The 15,471-nt window shown below is 40.1% G+C and overlaps 1 protein-coding gene across 1 annotated transcript in view; it reads left to right on the plus strand.

Annotated features, from left to right (window-relative positions):
• CCDC170 (coiled-coil domain containing 170) overlaps positions 1-15,471 on the plus strand; it is a 91,427-nt gene that overhangs the window by 48,540 nt on the left and 27,416 nt on the right. The window contains exon 6 of the mRNA XM_052646065.1: positions 9,873-10,190. Coding sequence (XP_052502025.1) covers positions 9,873-10,190 — 318 coding nt within the window. The remainder of the gene's footprint in view (positions 1-9,872; positions 10,191-15,471) is intronic.

Below are 15,471 nucleotides of genomic sequence, written 5' to 3' on the forward strand. Positions count from 1 at the left end.
GGAAGATACATTATTTGAAAATCTTTAACAGTTAAAAATTGCAGTACATTTAAAAAAGTATTGAAGCTTGGCACCTTTTCTTTTTGTTGTCTTGAAGTAATCTAAAGCTGAGAAAAGGAGTCATTTTATCTACATTAGCCATGTACATTTGCTATAGAGCAGACTTTTCGGTCAATGAATCAGGAATTCAGCTTACATAATGGATTCTGCTTATTTTCCTTCACACTGTTCACATTTTCGTTAACTCTAGTGGCCAGAATTGAAGCTAGGAAAGCATATTGGTTTTGGAGTCAGCAAGCTTGGTTTGGAAGGATGTTCCTTCTGCTCTCTGGGTTTGTTGTCCCGCAGGAGAGTGTTTGTAAGAAGGAAGAGGATAAGACAGATGCACCGAGCTGAGTGGCTAAGAGGCCAGGCTCTTGGGTTTTTTCTAGGCCCCAGAATTATTTGACTGTGTGATCTAAGACATGTGACTTTACCTCTTTGAACTTCAATTTCTTTGTATGTGAAACTGGAAAACAATTTAAAGGTCTATCTCTTACAATTATTGTTAGGATTGAATGATGTAATATACATAAGGTACTCAAGACAAGCCCAGCATATAATTGATTCTCAGTGTTTTAATTTCCTTTTCCTCATTATTTACTTTTATCTAGGGACTAAAATAAACATATGGTTATTTTAAGAGTACAGACATATGGAATGGCTTCCTGGAAGTGAGAAATTATTAGGTAAATTAGTAAAGAAGTTAAAGATCTCTTTACAGTCCTAGAATCACAGTGTTGGAAGTGACCTTAAGAGCTTTTAGAACCTAGCTCATCTAACTCTCTATGTGAAATAAGAATCATCTTTAAAGTGTCCCTCTACAGTTAGCATCCAGCCTTCTCTTAGAACTCCTTAAGAGTCAGGGAACTCATTTCTATACAAGGGGGTCCACCTTCTCTGTGAAGTTCTAATTGTCTGACACTTCTTCATTGTAGCAAGTCAGGATCAGAATCCCTACAATTCATGTTGTCATCCTGGCTCTATCTTTTTTCTCCCAGTTTTATTGAGATATAATTGATATACGGCCCCGTATAAGTTTAAGATGTATAGCGTAATGGTTTGACTTATATCATGAAACAATTATACAGTAACTTTAGTGAACATTCATCATCTTATTAAAGAAATAGAATTCTTCTATTTCTTTAATAAACTAAATAGAAAAAGGCTTTTTCCTTGTGATGAGAACTCTCAGGATTTTCTCTTCAGTTCAGTTCAGTTCAGTTCAGTCGCTCAGTTGTGTCCGACTCTTTGCGACCCCATGAATCGCAGCACGCCAGGCCTCCCTGTCCATCACCATCTCCCGGAGTTCACTCAGACTGACGACCATCGAGTCCGTGATGCCATCCAGCCATCTCATGCTGGGTCGTCCCCTTCTCCTCCTGCCCCCAGTCCTTCCCAGCATCAGAGTCTTTTCCAATGAGTCACCTCTTTGCATGAGGTGGCCAAAGTACTGGAGCTTCAGCTTTAGCATCATTCCTTCCAAAGAAATCCCAGGGTTGATTTCCTTCAAAATGGACTGGTTGGATCTTAGCAACTGTTACATGTTATATACAGCAGTGTTAATTATGCTTATCATGTTGTCCATTGCATTCCTAATACTTGTTTATCTTTTAAGGGGAAGTTTGTACCTTTTGACTGCCTTCCGCCAATTTTCCCTTCCCCTGTGTCCCACCCCTGGTAACCACAAATCTGATCTCCTTTTCTATGACTTCGTTTGTTTGTTTTTGAGATATATTTGTCCTACAACACTATGTTAGTTCCTGTTATGCAACCTAGTGATTTGATATTTCTATACATTTCAAAATGGTCATCACGATAAGTCTAGTTACTATCACAATGGAAAGATATATTGCTTGTGTCTAGTCGCTCAGTCATGCCTGCCTCTTGCAGCCCCATAGACTGTAGCCCGCTAGGCTTCTCTGTCCATGGGACTCCCCAGGCAAGAATACTGGAGTGGGTTTCCATTTCCTTCTCTAATATATCACTGAATTATTGACCATATCCCCCACACTGTTTCATACCTATGATTCATTTATTTTGCAGCTGGAAGTTTCTACCTCTTAATCTCCCTTACCTACTTCTTTCCTTCCCTCACCTGCTTACCCTTGGCAACCACCTGCTTGTTCTTTGTCTCTCTGACTCTGTTTCATTGTAGTTGTCCATTTGTTCTGTTTTTCAGATTGCACATAGAAGTGAAATCATAAACTATCTGTCTTTTTCTGTCTGACTTATTTTACTTAGAATAATATCCCATAGGTATTATTCTAGGTCCAACCATGTTGTTACAAATGGCAAAATTTCATTTTTTTATAGCTGAGTTGTATGTATATGCATGTATATATGTATATGTCTCTCTCTATATATATCTTTTTCTTTTATCTATTTATATAGGCTCTTAGGTTGCTCCCATATCTTGCCTGTTATAAAGAATGCTGCAGTGAATATAGGGGTGCACATATCTTTTCTAATTAGTATTTTAATTTTCTTTGGATAAATATCCAGGAGTAGAATTGCTAGACCATATGGTTGTTCAATTTAAAAGTTTTAAGGAATCTCTATACTGCTTTCCACAGCAGCTGCACCAGTTTATGTTCCACCAACCATGACCATTCCTTTTATTCATATCCTCACCAACATTTGCTGTTTGTTGTTCATTGATAACAACTGTGCTGACAGGTGTGAGATAATATCTCTTTGTGATTTTGATTTTCATTTTTCCGATGATTAATGATGTTGAGCATATTTTCGTGTGTCTGTTGGTCATCTGTCTGTCCTCTTTGGAAAAATGTCTATTCAAGTTCTCTGCCCATTTTTCAATCTGAATTTTCTTTCTTTTTTTTTTTTCCTTGATGTTGAGTCATATCAGTTCTTTGTATATTTTGGATATTAACCTGCCATAACACTTATTGTTTGCAAATATCTTCTGTTCAGTAGGCTGCATTTTCATTTTGTTGATAGTTTGGTGTGCAACAGCTTTTTAGTTTCATGTAGTCCCATTTATTTATTTATATTAAATTTTTTTTTTACAATGTTGGTTTCTGCCATACAACAACACAAAGCAGCCGTAGTTATACATATATCCTTTCCCTCCCTAGCCTCCCTTCCCTCCCCCCATCCCATCCCTCTAGGTCATACAGAGCATCAGACTGGGCTCCCTGCTCTACACAGCGACTTCTCACCAGCTATCCATCTTACACTTGATAGTGTATATGTGTCCATGCTACTCTCTCCGTTCGTCCCACTCTCGCCCTCTCCCACTGTGTCCACAGGTGCATTCTCTACATCCTTGGAGCTCCGTTCCTTCCCTGCAAATGGGTTCATCAATATCATTTTTCTTAGAAGGCCTGAACAGATATTTCTCCAAAGAAGACATACAGATGGCCAACAAACGCACAAAAAGATGCTTAGCATCACTAATTATTAGAGAAATGCAAATCAAAACTACAATGAGGTATCACCTCACACCAGTTAGAATGGCTATCATAAAATTTAAAAAAAATCTACAAATGGTAAATACTAAAGGGGATGTGGAGAAAAGGGAACCCTCCTACACTGTTGGTGGGAATGTAAACTGATACAGCCATTATGGAGAACAGTATGGCGATTCCATTTATTTATTTTTGAGTTTGTTTCCTTTGTCTGAGAAGACAGGTTCAAAAACTATTAGTAAGACTGGTGTCGAAGAGCATACCGCCTATATTTTTTTCTAGAAGTTCTATGGTTTCAGATCTTAACATTGAAGTCTAATCCATTTTGAATTTATTGTTGTTCAAGGTTTGAGGAAGTACTCCAGTTTGATTCTTTTGCATGTAGATGTGCAGTTTACCCAGCAACATTTATTACAAGAGGCTGTGTTTTCCCCACATTATATTCTTTCCTCCTTTGTTGTAGATTAATTGCCCATATAAATGTGAGTTTATTTCTGGGGTCTCTATTTTATTCTGTTGATCTATGTATCTGTTTTTGTGCCAGTACCATACTATTTTGATTACTGTCAGTAATCAAAATACTTTGCAGTAATACTTTGAAATCAGGGAGTATGATACCTCCAGCTTTGTTCTTTTTTCCCAAATTTGTTGTGACTGTCTGAGGTCTTCTGTATTCCCATACAAATTTGAGAATCATTTGTTCTAATTCTGTGAAAAATACCTTTGGTATTCTGATAGAGATTGCATTGAATTTGCAGATTGCCTTGGGTGGTATGGTTATTTTAACTATTAATTATTTCAATCCATGAGCATGGTATATTTTTCTATCTATTTCTATTATCTTTGGTTTCTTGATCAGTGTCTTATAGTCTTCTAAATACAGGTATTTTACCTCTTTAGATTTATGTCTAGGTATTTATTCTTTCTGAGCCAATTATAAATTAGTTTTCTTGATTTCTCTTCATGATAGTTTGTTGTTAGTGTGTAGAAATGTAACAGATTCTTCATATTAATTTTATATCCTGCAACTTCCCTGAACTCATTAATGAGTCCCACTAGTTTTTTGGTGACATCTTTAGAATTTTCTATGTATTATGTCATCTGCAAACATGATAGTTTTACCTGTTTCTTTCCAGTTTAGTTTTTTTTGTTTATATATCTTTTTCTTGTCTGACAAGATCTCCAATACTACATTGAGTAAAAGTAACTAGAGTGAGCACCTTTATCCGTTCCTAATCTTAGAAGAAATGCTTTCAGATTTTCACCATTGAGTAGGATGTTAGCTGACATATATGGCTTTCTTTGCGTTGAGGTATGTTTCATCTACGCCTGCTTTCTGGAGAGTTTTTATGTTAAGTGGATATTGAATTCTGTCAAAATCCTTTTTGCATCTATTGAGATAATTATATGATATTTATTTTTCAATTTATTAATGTACTGTATCACACTGAATCATTCTTACATCCATGGGATAAATCCCACCTGATCATAGTGTATGATCTTCTTAATATATTGTTAAAATTGATTTGCTAGTATTTTGTTGAGGTTTTTTTCATGTATATTTATCAGTAATATTGGCTTGTGATTTTCTTTTTAGTGATGTTTTTGTCTGGTTTTGGTATCAGGATAATACTGGTCTTGAAAACAAGTTTGGAAGTGTTCCTTCCTTTGCAATATTTTTTTTTGAAAGAATTTGAGAAGGATAGGTGTTAACTCTTCTCTACATGTTTGGTAGAATTCATCTATGAAGCCATCTGGTCCTGAATTTTTGTTTATGAGAAGTTTTAAAATTACTGATTCAATTTTATTCCTGGTGTTTAGTCTGTTCATATTTTCTATTTCTTCCTTAGCCAGTCTGGGAAGATTGTGTGTTTCTAGGAATTTGAGCTGGCCAAGTGGTGCAAGGTGTCCCAGAGCTGGTGTTGGGTTCTTCATGTGGGGGGCCAGGTCCTGATATGGCAGACTCCTGGATTATGGTGGTCTTGGGTCTGGTGTCTGTCTGCTGGTGAGTGGGGCTGGTTCCTGCAGCCAAGTAAGGTCCCAGGGGTCCCAGGGCTAGTGAGGTGCACTGGTGGGTGGGGTGTGGTCCTGGGCAGTCTGATGGGTGGGTTAGGGAATCATGGGGTCCTAAGGCAGCCAGCCTACTGGTGGTGCTGTATCCTTCCCCAGCTAGCTACTTGGCCTGAGACATCCCAGTCCTGATGTCAGCAGGATGGTGGATGGATCTGCAACCTGGTGCTAGTAAGCTAGAGGGAGGGTTCTAAAATGGTGAGGCATTAAAATGTAAATGAACACTAAAATCATATCTGCTCATATTGTAAAAAATTTAAAATGTTCATAAGACTCCGAAGTAAAATTAAGAATCATCTCTCCTTCCACTTCTAGCCACAGTTTATACTCTCATTTTACCTTCTAATATTTCCATTAAGACTTGAAAGCAATACTATACCTGACAACCTGAAATAGTACTTTTTTGGATGTTCTGCTATGAAATAAAATGAATTTAATGCCTCCTATTTTTTTCTCCCCTCATTCATTTTACAGTTTTTATTATATCATTATATTTACCATGTCAAGTTATGTAATATTTACATTCTGTTCTGTAACTATAAGTCTTCAGTGCTTTGTCTTTAGGTTCATTCAACACTTTTACAATAAATTGAAACAGAGTTAAAAATAACATGGTTATGTGAATATTTTTATTATGGATCTAATCCTAGCATGTGATGTGGAACCCAATCCATTTTGACAATGTCCCCCTTTAAATTTCAGCTGGGAACTGTCCATGGTCCTCCAGGCACAGTCTGACCAGTTCAGGGCAGAATGTTTCACAGTACCGAAGTGAAGCCTAGGAACACACTGGCCTCGTGGACAGTTTAATTCATTGTTAACTTGAACTGAGTTTGTCAATAATGCTAATTCCAAATTTAAACTGAATTCTTGTTATTTTTCAAGGTTGATGATGCCACTGGGACAGCTAAGATTTAGGAAAGGCCTTCCTCATTTTGAAGTAAAATGTTACTCTACAGCTTCTTCTCTAACAGATCATGGAATTACAGGGCCAAAGGATATTGTGCATATTACATTTTTTAGGTATTTATGCCAAAATTATACCTGTTCACACTATCACCAGCAACGCATGAGAGGGCATGTTTGGGGGAATTTCTGAGTTTATTTGTTAGTATTAACTGCAGTAGGTAGAAATAACCAACTAATTTTTAGTTTTATGAAAATTGTCTAGGGTTGGATGAATTAAGCTCAAGCCAGAGGTTGTCTACCCTGATGATAATCAGTCATTTTAGTTTTGAGAGGCAGTTTGATCTCATACATATCCAAAGCCATAGGACGGCTAGAAATATCATAATAGGAATTAATATGTTTTAAAAACACAAACCTTTGAATCATTTCATTATTTCATGCATTTAATTGGGAAGTTAAAATGAATGCCTTGATCATATGATTTACAAATGTTTTTGCTACAGGTAGTCATGAAAGGATCATTAAATATTGGTTGCATTACTAGATCTGAAGCTAAAGATTTGTTACATATACACTAACATACGTAAAATAGATAGCCAGTGGGAATGTGCTGTATGGCTCAGGGGACTCAAACTGGGGCTCTGTGACAACCTAGAGGGGTAGGTTGGGGTAGGAGATGGGCGGGAGACTCTGAAAGGAGGGGACATATGTACACCTACAGCTGATTCATGTTGACGTATGGCAGAAACCAACACAATATTGTAAAGCAATTATCCTTCAACCAAAAGTAAATAAATTAAGAAAAAAATTTCATTTAAGTGATTCCCGTCACTATTTCCATAGCGTCTGTCCTCATTTGCCCATGCAGTTCCCTCTTGGAAGTCTGTCCTGATTTTGCTCTGAGGGAGCTAGTTGTTTCTTGTTCTGTGTGTCAGTGTGGTCTGACAGCATTCCCGGATCCTGGCCGGTGACACTGATGTCACATTACTTTCAGTGTATTCTTGAGGTAACCATGCAACCAGACTCCACTCCAGCCGCTGTCTCCTGCTTAAAGCTCCATGAGTAACTGCATTTAAGAGGACATCTGTTTCCAGCCATTCAGCCCTGTGCCCCCTGAATTCTGAAGCACTTAATCAGAGCGCTGGAGGAGGAGGTCCCCGAGGCCTGGTCGCTGGCTCCCAAGTTCCTGCCTTTCATATGAGAAACAGTATATAGTTAACTGGGCTGAAATGTGTCCAGAAAAAAAAAAAAAAAAAAAATCTGAGCCGCTGCCATGTGCCACTATATTCTATGACCATGAAAGAATTTTCTGATTTTTATTAGACATAAGCATTAGTGCTCTGGATTTGTTAAAGAGGATTGTTTTGGCCATGGTCTCTAAGGCAGTGGGACAACAGTCTGATATCAGAGTGGAAAAAATTTCTCATAGTTGAAATATTTTAATTATGTTTATTGGTCTCTCGGTGTAAGCTGCCAATTGATTAGTTTATTCCAAACTGACAGTAAGTCTATAGTACTCAAGTGTCTGATATGTTTTCTGTGAATTTGTAGGAACTTTTGTAAATTCTTGGTTAAAAATATTCTCCATTGGTCATGGAAAGGCTCGTCTTTTGCATTAGGGACTTTCTTTCAATGTAAAAGTTGATATATAATTTCCTACTGGGTTTTAGGACTCTGAGGGGATTAGGATTAATTTTCATCACTGTGTCATCAAATTTAGGACCTCAGTTTTCTTTCTTTTTTTAAAAAAAAAAAGTTTATTTGGCTGCACCAAGGCTTAGTTGCAGCATGCGAGATCTTTAGTTGTGGTGTGCAGAATCTGGTTCACTGACCAGGGATTGCACCCTGGCCCCCTGCATTGGGAGTTTGGAGTCTTAGCCACTGGACCACTGAGCAAGTCCCCTGGACTCAGTTTTCTAACCACACATTAGATTGCAATTTCTAAGTTAATACATGATAACAAATTCCAATTTATTGTCACCAATGCTAATGCTAGATTAGAATGTTATTCTAGTTGAACAGATATTCTATTACTATCTGAAAATAAATCTGTAAAGTATTAAAGTATTATAAATTGTTAAAGTAGTAAAGTATTGTGTTTACTATAAAGTGTCCTTGACTCATCATACTATTTAATTTGCAGTAGTAATGGGGCTTCGCTGCAAAAAGAACTGGTTTGGAAAGGGAGTGGAGAAATGGAACAGTCACCAGGAGCCAGAAAAGCAAAGCATTTCATGAGCTGATTTCCATAATCTTTTTTGATGTGAATTAATTTAATTTGGAACTTGATGTCAACAAATTTTTTTTTTTCAATGAATTTTAAAGATATCCTTTTGATGCCTCTTTGGACCATTTTAGATATAGTAAATAGAAGTAGATACACTGGTAACTTTCTTGGTGCCCTTTATTTTTACAAACCTAAGCATACATATTCTTTAAAGTTATTCTTCTCATCATGGTTCTCTTGCTCCATTTTTAATCCTCCCACCCCAAAATTGACTACTCCTTCCTATTTCCTTTCTTCAGGGCCTACCAGTATTAGTATTGTCTTTATCAGACAGGGAGATACACAGTCAATGAATACTGGAAGAGAGATCTTACTCTCTTTTATACAATGATGTTTTATGATAACTCTACTCTGTTATTTAGCTTCACTCAAATAATTTTTAGTGGCTAATTAGGACTCTGAGAGTTGACTGTTTCCTCAACATCAATTCCCAGCTATACCAAGCTTGAAAACACATAGCCCTATAAACCTATTCTACCTATGGATCGAATCTACTAGTATGTTAGCCAGTGATTTATTTTCATTAAATCTCTCCAGAGGTGCCTATAGAAAAGTCTTATATGTCAGTTTCCTTTTTTTTTCACCCCTAGGCCTGATTTTTTTTCCACTTACTTAAAAAAAAATATATTTATTGTTAATTGAAGGATAATTGCTTTACAATCTTGTGTTGGTTTCTGCCATACATCAACATGAATCAGCCATAGGTATACATATGCCCCTTCCCTCTTGAGCCTTCCTCCCACCTTCTACCCCATCTCAGCTTCCTAGGTTGTCACAGGGCCCCGATTTGAGCTCCCTGAGTCATACAGCACATTCCCCCTGGCTCTCTATTTTACAATAGTGTGTATGTTTCCATGCTACTCAATTTGTCCCACCTTTTCCTTCCTCAAACTGTCCACAGTCTGGTTCTCTAGCCCTGATTTTATATCCCTTCTCTTTTTCAGACACTTAAATTCACCTAACATAGCTTTATAATTTAATGTCTTTATGAAGAGAGGCACCTAGAATGAAGAATGGAATGAGCATTTAACCCTAACTCCTGGAAGTCATCAGTAAGCAAGATAAAGGAGAAGCAAATACAGCCTCCCCTCATTGGCTACTAATGATATGGTCTTCACTTTCCGTAATTATTTTAGGACTTGCTTGGTGCCGTGGAGGCCAAAGAAGCTCTTGAAAGGGAAGTTAAGGTCTTCCAAGAAAGGCTGCTTGCTGGTCAGCGGGTCTGGGATGCCTCAAAGCAGGAGCTGAACATCTTGAAGAGGAGCTCTTCGGAGCTGGAGAAGAGTTTGAAGGCCAGCCTGGAGGCAACTGCGGCCTCCCAGACCGAGCTCTCCTCATTTAGGGAGAAGATAGCAGCCCTCCTGAGGGGCAGCTGGGGCACACTGAGGCCCTCAGAGGATGCCATTCTGGAGAGGATTCGAGAAATGGGCAGCCAGGAAGAGAGCGGGAAACAGGTGAGTGGGGGTTGGGGGCTTACAAGCTTCTTAAGGACCGTCAGCTCCTTCATTTAGCATATTCAGCGAGTGAGTTGTCTGAGTTAGTCAAAGTGTTTCTTCCCCAAGCATTAGTCGCTCAGTCGTGTCCGACTCTTTACAACACTGTGGACCCTAGCCCGCCAGGCTTCTCGGTCCGTGGAATTCTCCAGGCAAGAATACTGGAGTGGATTGCCATTCCCTTCTCCGGTGGACCTTCCTAGCCCAGGGATCAAAGCTGGGTCTCCTGCATTGCAGGCAGATTCTTTATCATCTGAGCCACCAGGGAAGCCCAAGTTAGTTAAAAGCGGCATTTAAATGTGGTTGTACTGCTTTCAGGGATTCCCAGGTGGCTCAGTGGTAAAGAATCCTACTTTCAATTATATATTATATGTTTGAAGTCACATCTCACTGTGAATGATGTGGGTTCTGGACGCAGAGCTACCCATGCTGAATCTCGTCTCTACTGCATGCTCACTTGCTCAGATGTGAGGTTCCTGAGAGGACAGCCTCTGAGATTCTTTTTCTCCCCTGGCCTACTGTAGAGGGACAGTCCAGGGTCCACACCCCATCTGAAACCCCTGAGGCCTGCTGTGGGGTGTTTTCTTTTCTTTTTTTAATTGGAGTGTAGTCGCTTTACAGTGTTTTGTTCGTTTCTGCTATATAACTACGTGCATCAGCCGTATGTATAGATACATCCCCTCCCTCTTGGACCTCCTTCCCACCTCGCCCCCATTCCACCCCTCTATGTCATCAGAGAACCCTGAGCTGAGCCCCCTGTGCTATGCAGCAGCTTTCCGATAGCGATCTATTTTGCACATGATAGTGTGTATACTGGGAAAGATCGAGGGTAGGAGGAGAAGGGGACATCAGAGGATGAGATGGCTGGATGGCACTACCGACTCAGTGGGTATGAGTTTGAGCAAACTCCGGCAGATAGTGAAGGACAGGCGTGCTGCAGTCCATGGGGTCACAGAGTCAGACACAACTTAGCGACGGAACAACAACAAAGCGTATACATGTCAGTGTACTCTCTTGGTTCATCCCCCCCTCCTCTTCTCACCCTGTGCCCATCTGTCCGATTTCTACACTTGTGTCACTCTTCCTGTGCTGCAGACAGGTTCATCTGTACCATTTTTCTGCTGCGGTTTTCGAATTCAGAATTTTTCAGCATTTAGAAAGGTCCTATAGTCCCCAGGAAGGTAGTGGAGAAAGGACCTTGACACACTGCTCCTCAGTGGGTTCCGGTTAGCATTCCATAATCAACCACGTTCATCTTCTGCAGCAAAAGCTACGAACAGCTCGGCTTCATGGGCTCCACCAGGACTGTGAAGAGCCACAGTCACTTCAGGTCAGGGTTTGTTGCCAGATCCCGTCAGGTCAAGCTTCGCCAGCCAGTGAGTTTTGGAAAAAAAAAACCCGTCAGCTTTCAGATCCTTTGGGATTTTGGAATTGCAGATAAGAGTTGCTAGGCCTGCAACCGGATCTGGCTCTTAAGGTTATTGTTTGTTGTAAACCTTAAATTAAAAAAAAAATTATTATGAAGTCTTTAACACACTGTCTGGACAATAGCAATGATAAATATTAACTATTGCTGCCCTGGTCCCGCCTCCTCTCTCACCTACTCTCTCCTTCTCTTCTTTTCCTAATGTACCTGAAACAGTCTTTTAGAGGACCTGTTTAACAAGTGGATTTAAAAATGGTTTACATCACACATATGACTGAAGCTTGCTTAATTTTGTTATCTTATTTCTATTATTAACAGTTCTTCTTTCCCATGAAGCTTTGCTTAGCCATGTCAAGTTCAGCCCAGACTCTATTTAAGTCGTCATTAAATCCAGATTTTAAAGTCCTAATTAATGAGGTTTTTAACTAAATAACATCCAAATTCTATGATATTCATGAATATAATCCTTTAATTCCATTAGGAACTATTTCTTCTCTTGAGTTCATTCTTTGATCAAAAGGTGAAAATGAACTTTTTCATCTTTTAACATTCCTCAAAAACTCAGACTGAACACTAACACACAGCTCAGGGTTACCTTTGTAAATTTCCTTTAATGCTAAGACATTTTAAATTCCCTCTGAAAATTCTGCAAAATTCACTTGTGCTCCGGCAGCAGCCCCAGTGACTCCTTTGTCCAAGTGTAGGATTCTCTTTGTGGATAGAAAATGTTCATCCCATAACATGTGTGGGGCTTCCCTGGTAACTCAGACAGTAAAGAATCCTCCTGCAATGCAGGAGACCAGGTTGCAGTCCCTGGGTCGGGAAGATCCCCTTGAGAAGAAAGTGGCAACCCACTCCAGTATTCTTGCCTGGAGAATCCCATGGACAGAGGAGGGACAGAGGAGCCTGGGGGGCTAGAGCCCATGGGGTCACAAAGAGTCGGTCATGACTAAGCGGCTAATTCGCAGGTAACCTGTGCGGGTCTCTGAGGGTCACTCAGTCTATCTTAGGATTCAGTATACATACAGGTCCTGGGTTGGAGGCGAAAATTATTTACAGGACTGAGAAAAGCTTCATTAAGTGAGTTACCTTGAATAGTAATAGACGTACTTCAATAGCCAAAGGATCTTTGCCATTACATTTTATTGCTTCCCTCTTCTGTTTTTCCAAATGTTTTCCTAAAACTATTTTAATTCCAGCATGTGAAACATGGCATAAAGTTGTCAGCATGATGTATATGTTTATTTTCTAAAACAAAATGATGTAAATTGGTTAAGCTGGCTATGCCCTCCCCCTCTCCTCATAAAAATGAGAATGAGTCAGAGCCTTTTTAGTGCCTTTGTCTGCCATTCCTAGCCTGTAATTTTTTTTGCAATAGCTGCCCTCACTCTTTAAAAGCCTGAAATCAAGCCTGTAGCTGGCAGCTTGTGTGACTCATCTTCAAGTAAAATCAGGAGAAAACGGATTTCATACATTGTCTTAGAACTGTTTCTGAAGAATGGGAGCTTTACAGATTGATGAATCTGCTGCGGAGGGTGCATCCCCTGCCAGCTGTCAGGGATAAACACACAGTCCCCAGCTAAGTAACACCCATGTGCCCTGGGCCTGGCAAATCCTCCCCTTCACCGTGACTCCGACTCACTGAACATTGCTTTTCTTGTTTACCTCTTTGCTATTCATTTTCACTCTCCTGGATTTGCAATTCTGAGTAGAACTCAGGACACCACCCAAATGTTTTTCAGTAAGTGGTTTCTACTTGTTCCATGCTCTTCTGGTTATAGCAAAACCTAATTTTCTTTTTAAGTACTTTACTATACTTAAGAGCAGGATTTCTCAGCTGTTGACATTTGGGGCTGGAATTATCCTTTGTTGTAAAAGCGGTTCTGTGCATTGTAGGATGTTTAGCAACATCTCCAGCTTCTACTCACTAGATACTCCCAAATTGGTGACCACCAGTGGTGTCTCTGTGCATGTGCGCTGTCACTTCAGTTGTATCCAACTCTGCAGTCCTATGCACTGTAGCTCACCAGGTTCCTCTGTCCATGGGATTCTCCTGATGAGAATGTTGGAGTGGGTTGCCATGCCCTCCTCCAGGGGATCTTCCCAGCTCAGGGGTCAAATCCGAGTCTCTTATTAGCAGGTGGCTTCCCTGGTGGCTCAGACAGTAAAGCGTCTGTCTATAATGTGGGAGACCTGGGTTCGATCCCTGGATCAGGAAGATCCGCTGGAGAAGGAAATGGCAATCCTCTCCAGTACTCGTGCCTGGAAAATCCCATGGTCAGAGGAGCCTGATAGGTTACAGTCCATGGGGTCGCAAAGAGTCGGACACGACTGAGCGACTTCGCTTTCACTTTCTTTACCACTAGCGCCACCTGGGAAGACCTAGTGATTTCTCTAGTGTTAGTGACTCAGTTGTGTCCTACTCTTTCCGACCCCATGGACTGTAGCCCACTAGGCTCATCTGTCCATGGGATTCTCCAGGCAAGAACACTGGAGTGGGTTGCCATTCCCTTCTCCAGGGGGTCTTCCCGACCCAGGGATCAAACCTAGATCTCCTGCTTTGCAGGCAAATTCTTTATCGTCTGAGCCACCAGGGAAGCCCCGTGGTGTCTCTGGATATTGCCAAATGACCCTGGGAAATGAAACTGCCCCTAGTTGAAAACCTCTCTCTTAGAGGAATGTTCTAATGTGGAGTTCCCAGGAATTCTAAATGAGTATTTCAGTTTATGTAGCCTTGAAATTTCAGCACACTTGTAACAGGTGTTTTTGAAATAATGATTTCTTGCACAATGACAGGAAACTGTGATATTTTCAGATTTCAAAGTATTGAGGTAAGCATTTGTTTGTTTGTTTTGAACTTTTAGATATTTCCTAGCTGGCTAATTATCTGGCTGAGAATTGACCATGAGTGATTCCCATGTTGCCTCCTTAATTGCAAACAAATTAGTACAGACTCACAAACATTTTTCTAGACAGCTCTTCTGTTCAACTTTAGAGCACATACAAGGCTATATTTCCTCCAGTGGAGTTTTTTCAGTCCAGCGTGAGAGCCCTGGGGACTCAGTGTGATACCATAAACAACCTGAGATATTTTTACAAATCCCCTACTCCCCCTTTCTGATCTTTTAACTCTGCTCTGTTCTTAATCCTCCAATATTCTAAACCGCACATTTACCCAGAAGCTTCAGGTACACTTGCACTGACATTTCATCATCCAGTATTATGTTACATAGTCACTCCTGGCTCCAGGGGCATCTGGGCAAGTCCAAGGACAGAGGTCTCAGCTGTCCCAGGCTCCGAAGTGTATTAATTTCCTAGAGTGACCATGACAAAGTACCACTACCTAAGTGGCTTAGACTACAGAAATTTGTTGTCTCGCAACTCTGGAGGCTTGAAGTCCAAAGTCAAGGTGTTGGTAGGATCGGTGTCTTCTGAGTGCCTAGAGGGAAAATCTGTTTCAAACCTATCACCTAGCTTCTGATAGCCTCAGACACTCTTTGGTTTATGGATCACATTCTGTGTCTTCATATAATTTTCCCTCCACTTGCGTGTGTCTCTTTGTCCAAAATTCCCCTTTTAATAAGGACACCGGTCATATTGGATTAGGACCCACCCTCCTGACCTCATTTTAACTTAGCTCTGTAAAGATTCTAATAAGGTCACATTCTGAAGCACCAGGGGACTTCAACACGACTCTTTTGGGGGGACCCAATTCAAACCATAACAGAATTTGACATACACATTGTGGTGTAGGGTCAGCCCAGTCAATAGTGTTGGCCATACATATGACAAGAAGGAAGGATAATTTGATTGGTT

This window comes from Budorcas taxicolor, chromosome 9, assembly GCF_023091745.1.
Source record: "Budorcas taxicolor isolate Tak-1 chromosome 9, Takin1.1, whole genome shotgun sequence".
NCBI lineage: Eukaryota > Metazoa > Chordata > Mammalia > Artiodactyla > Bovidae > Budorcas > Budorcas taxicolor.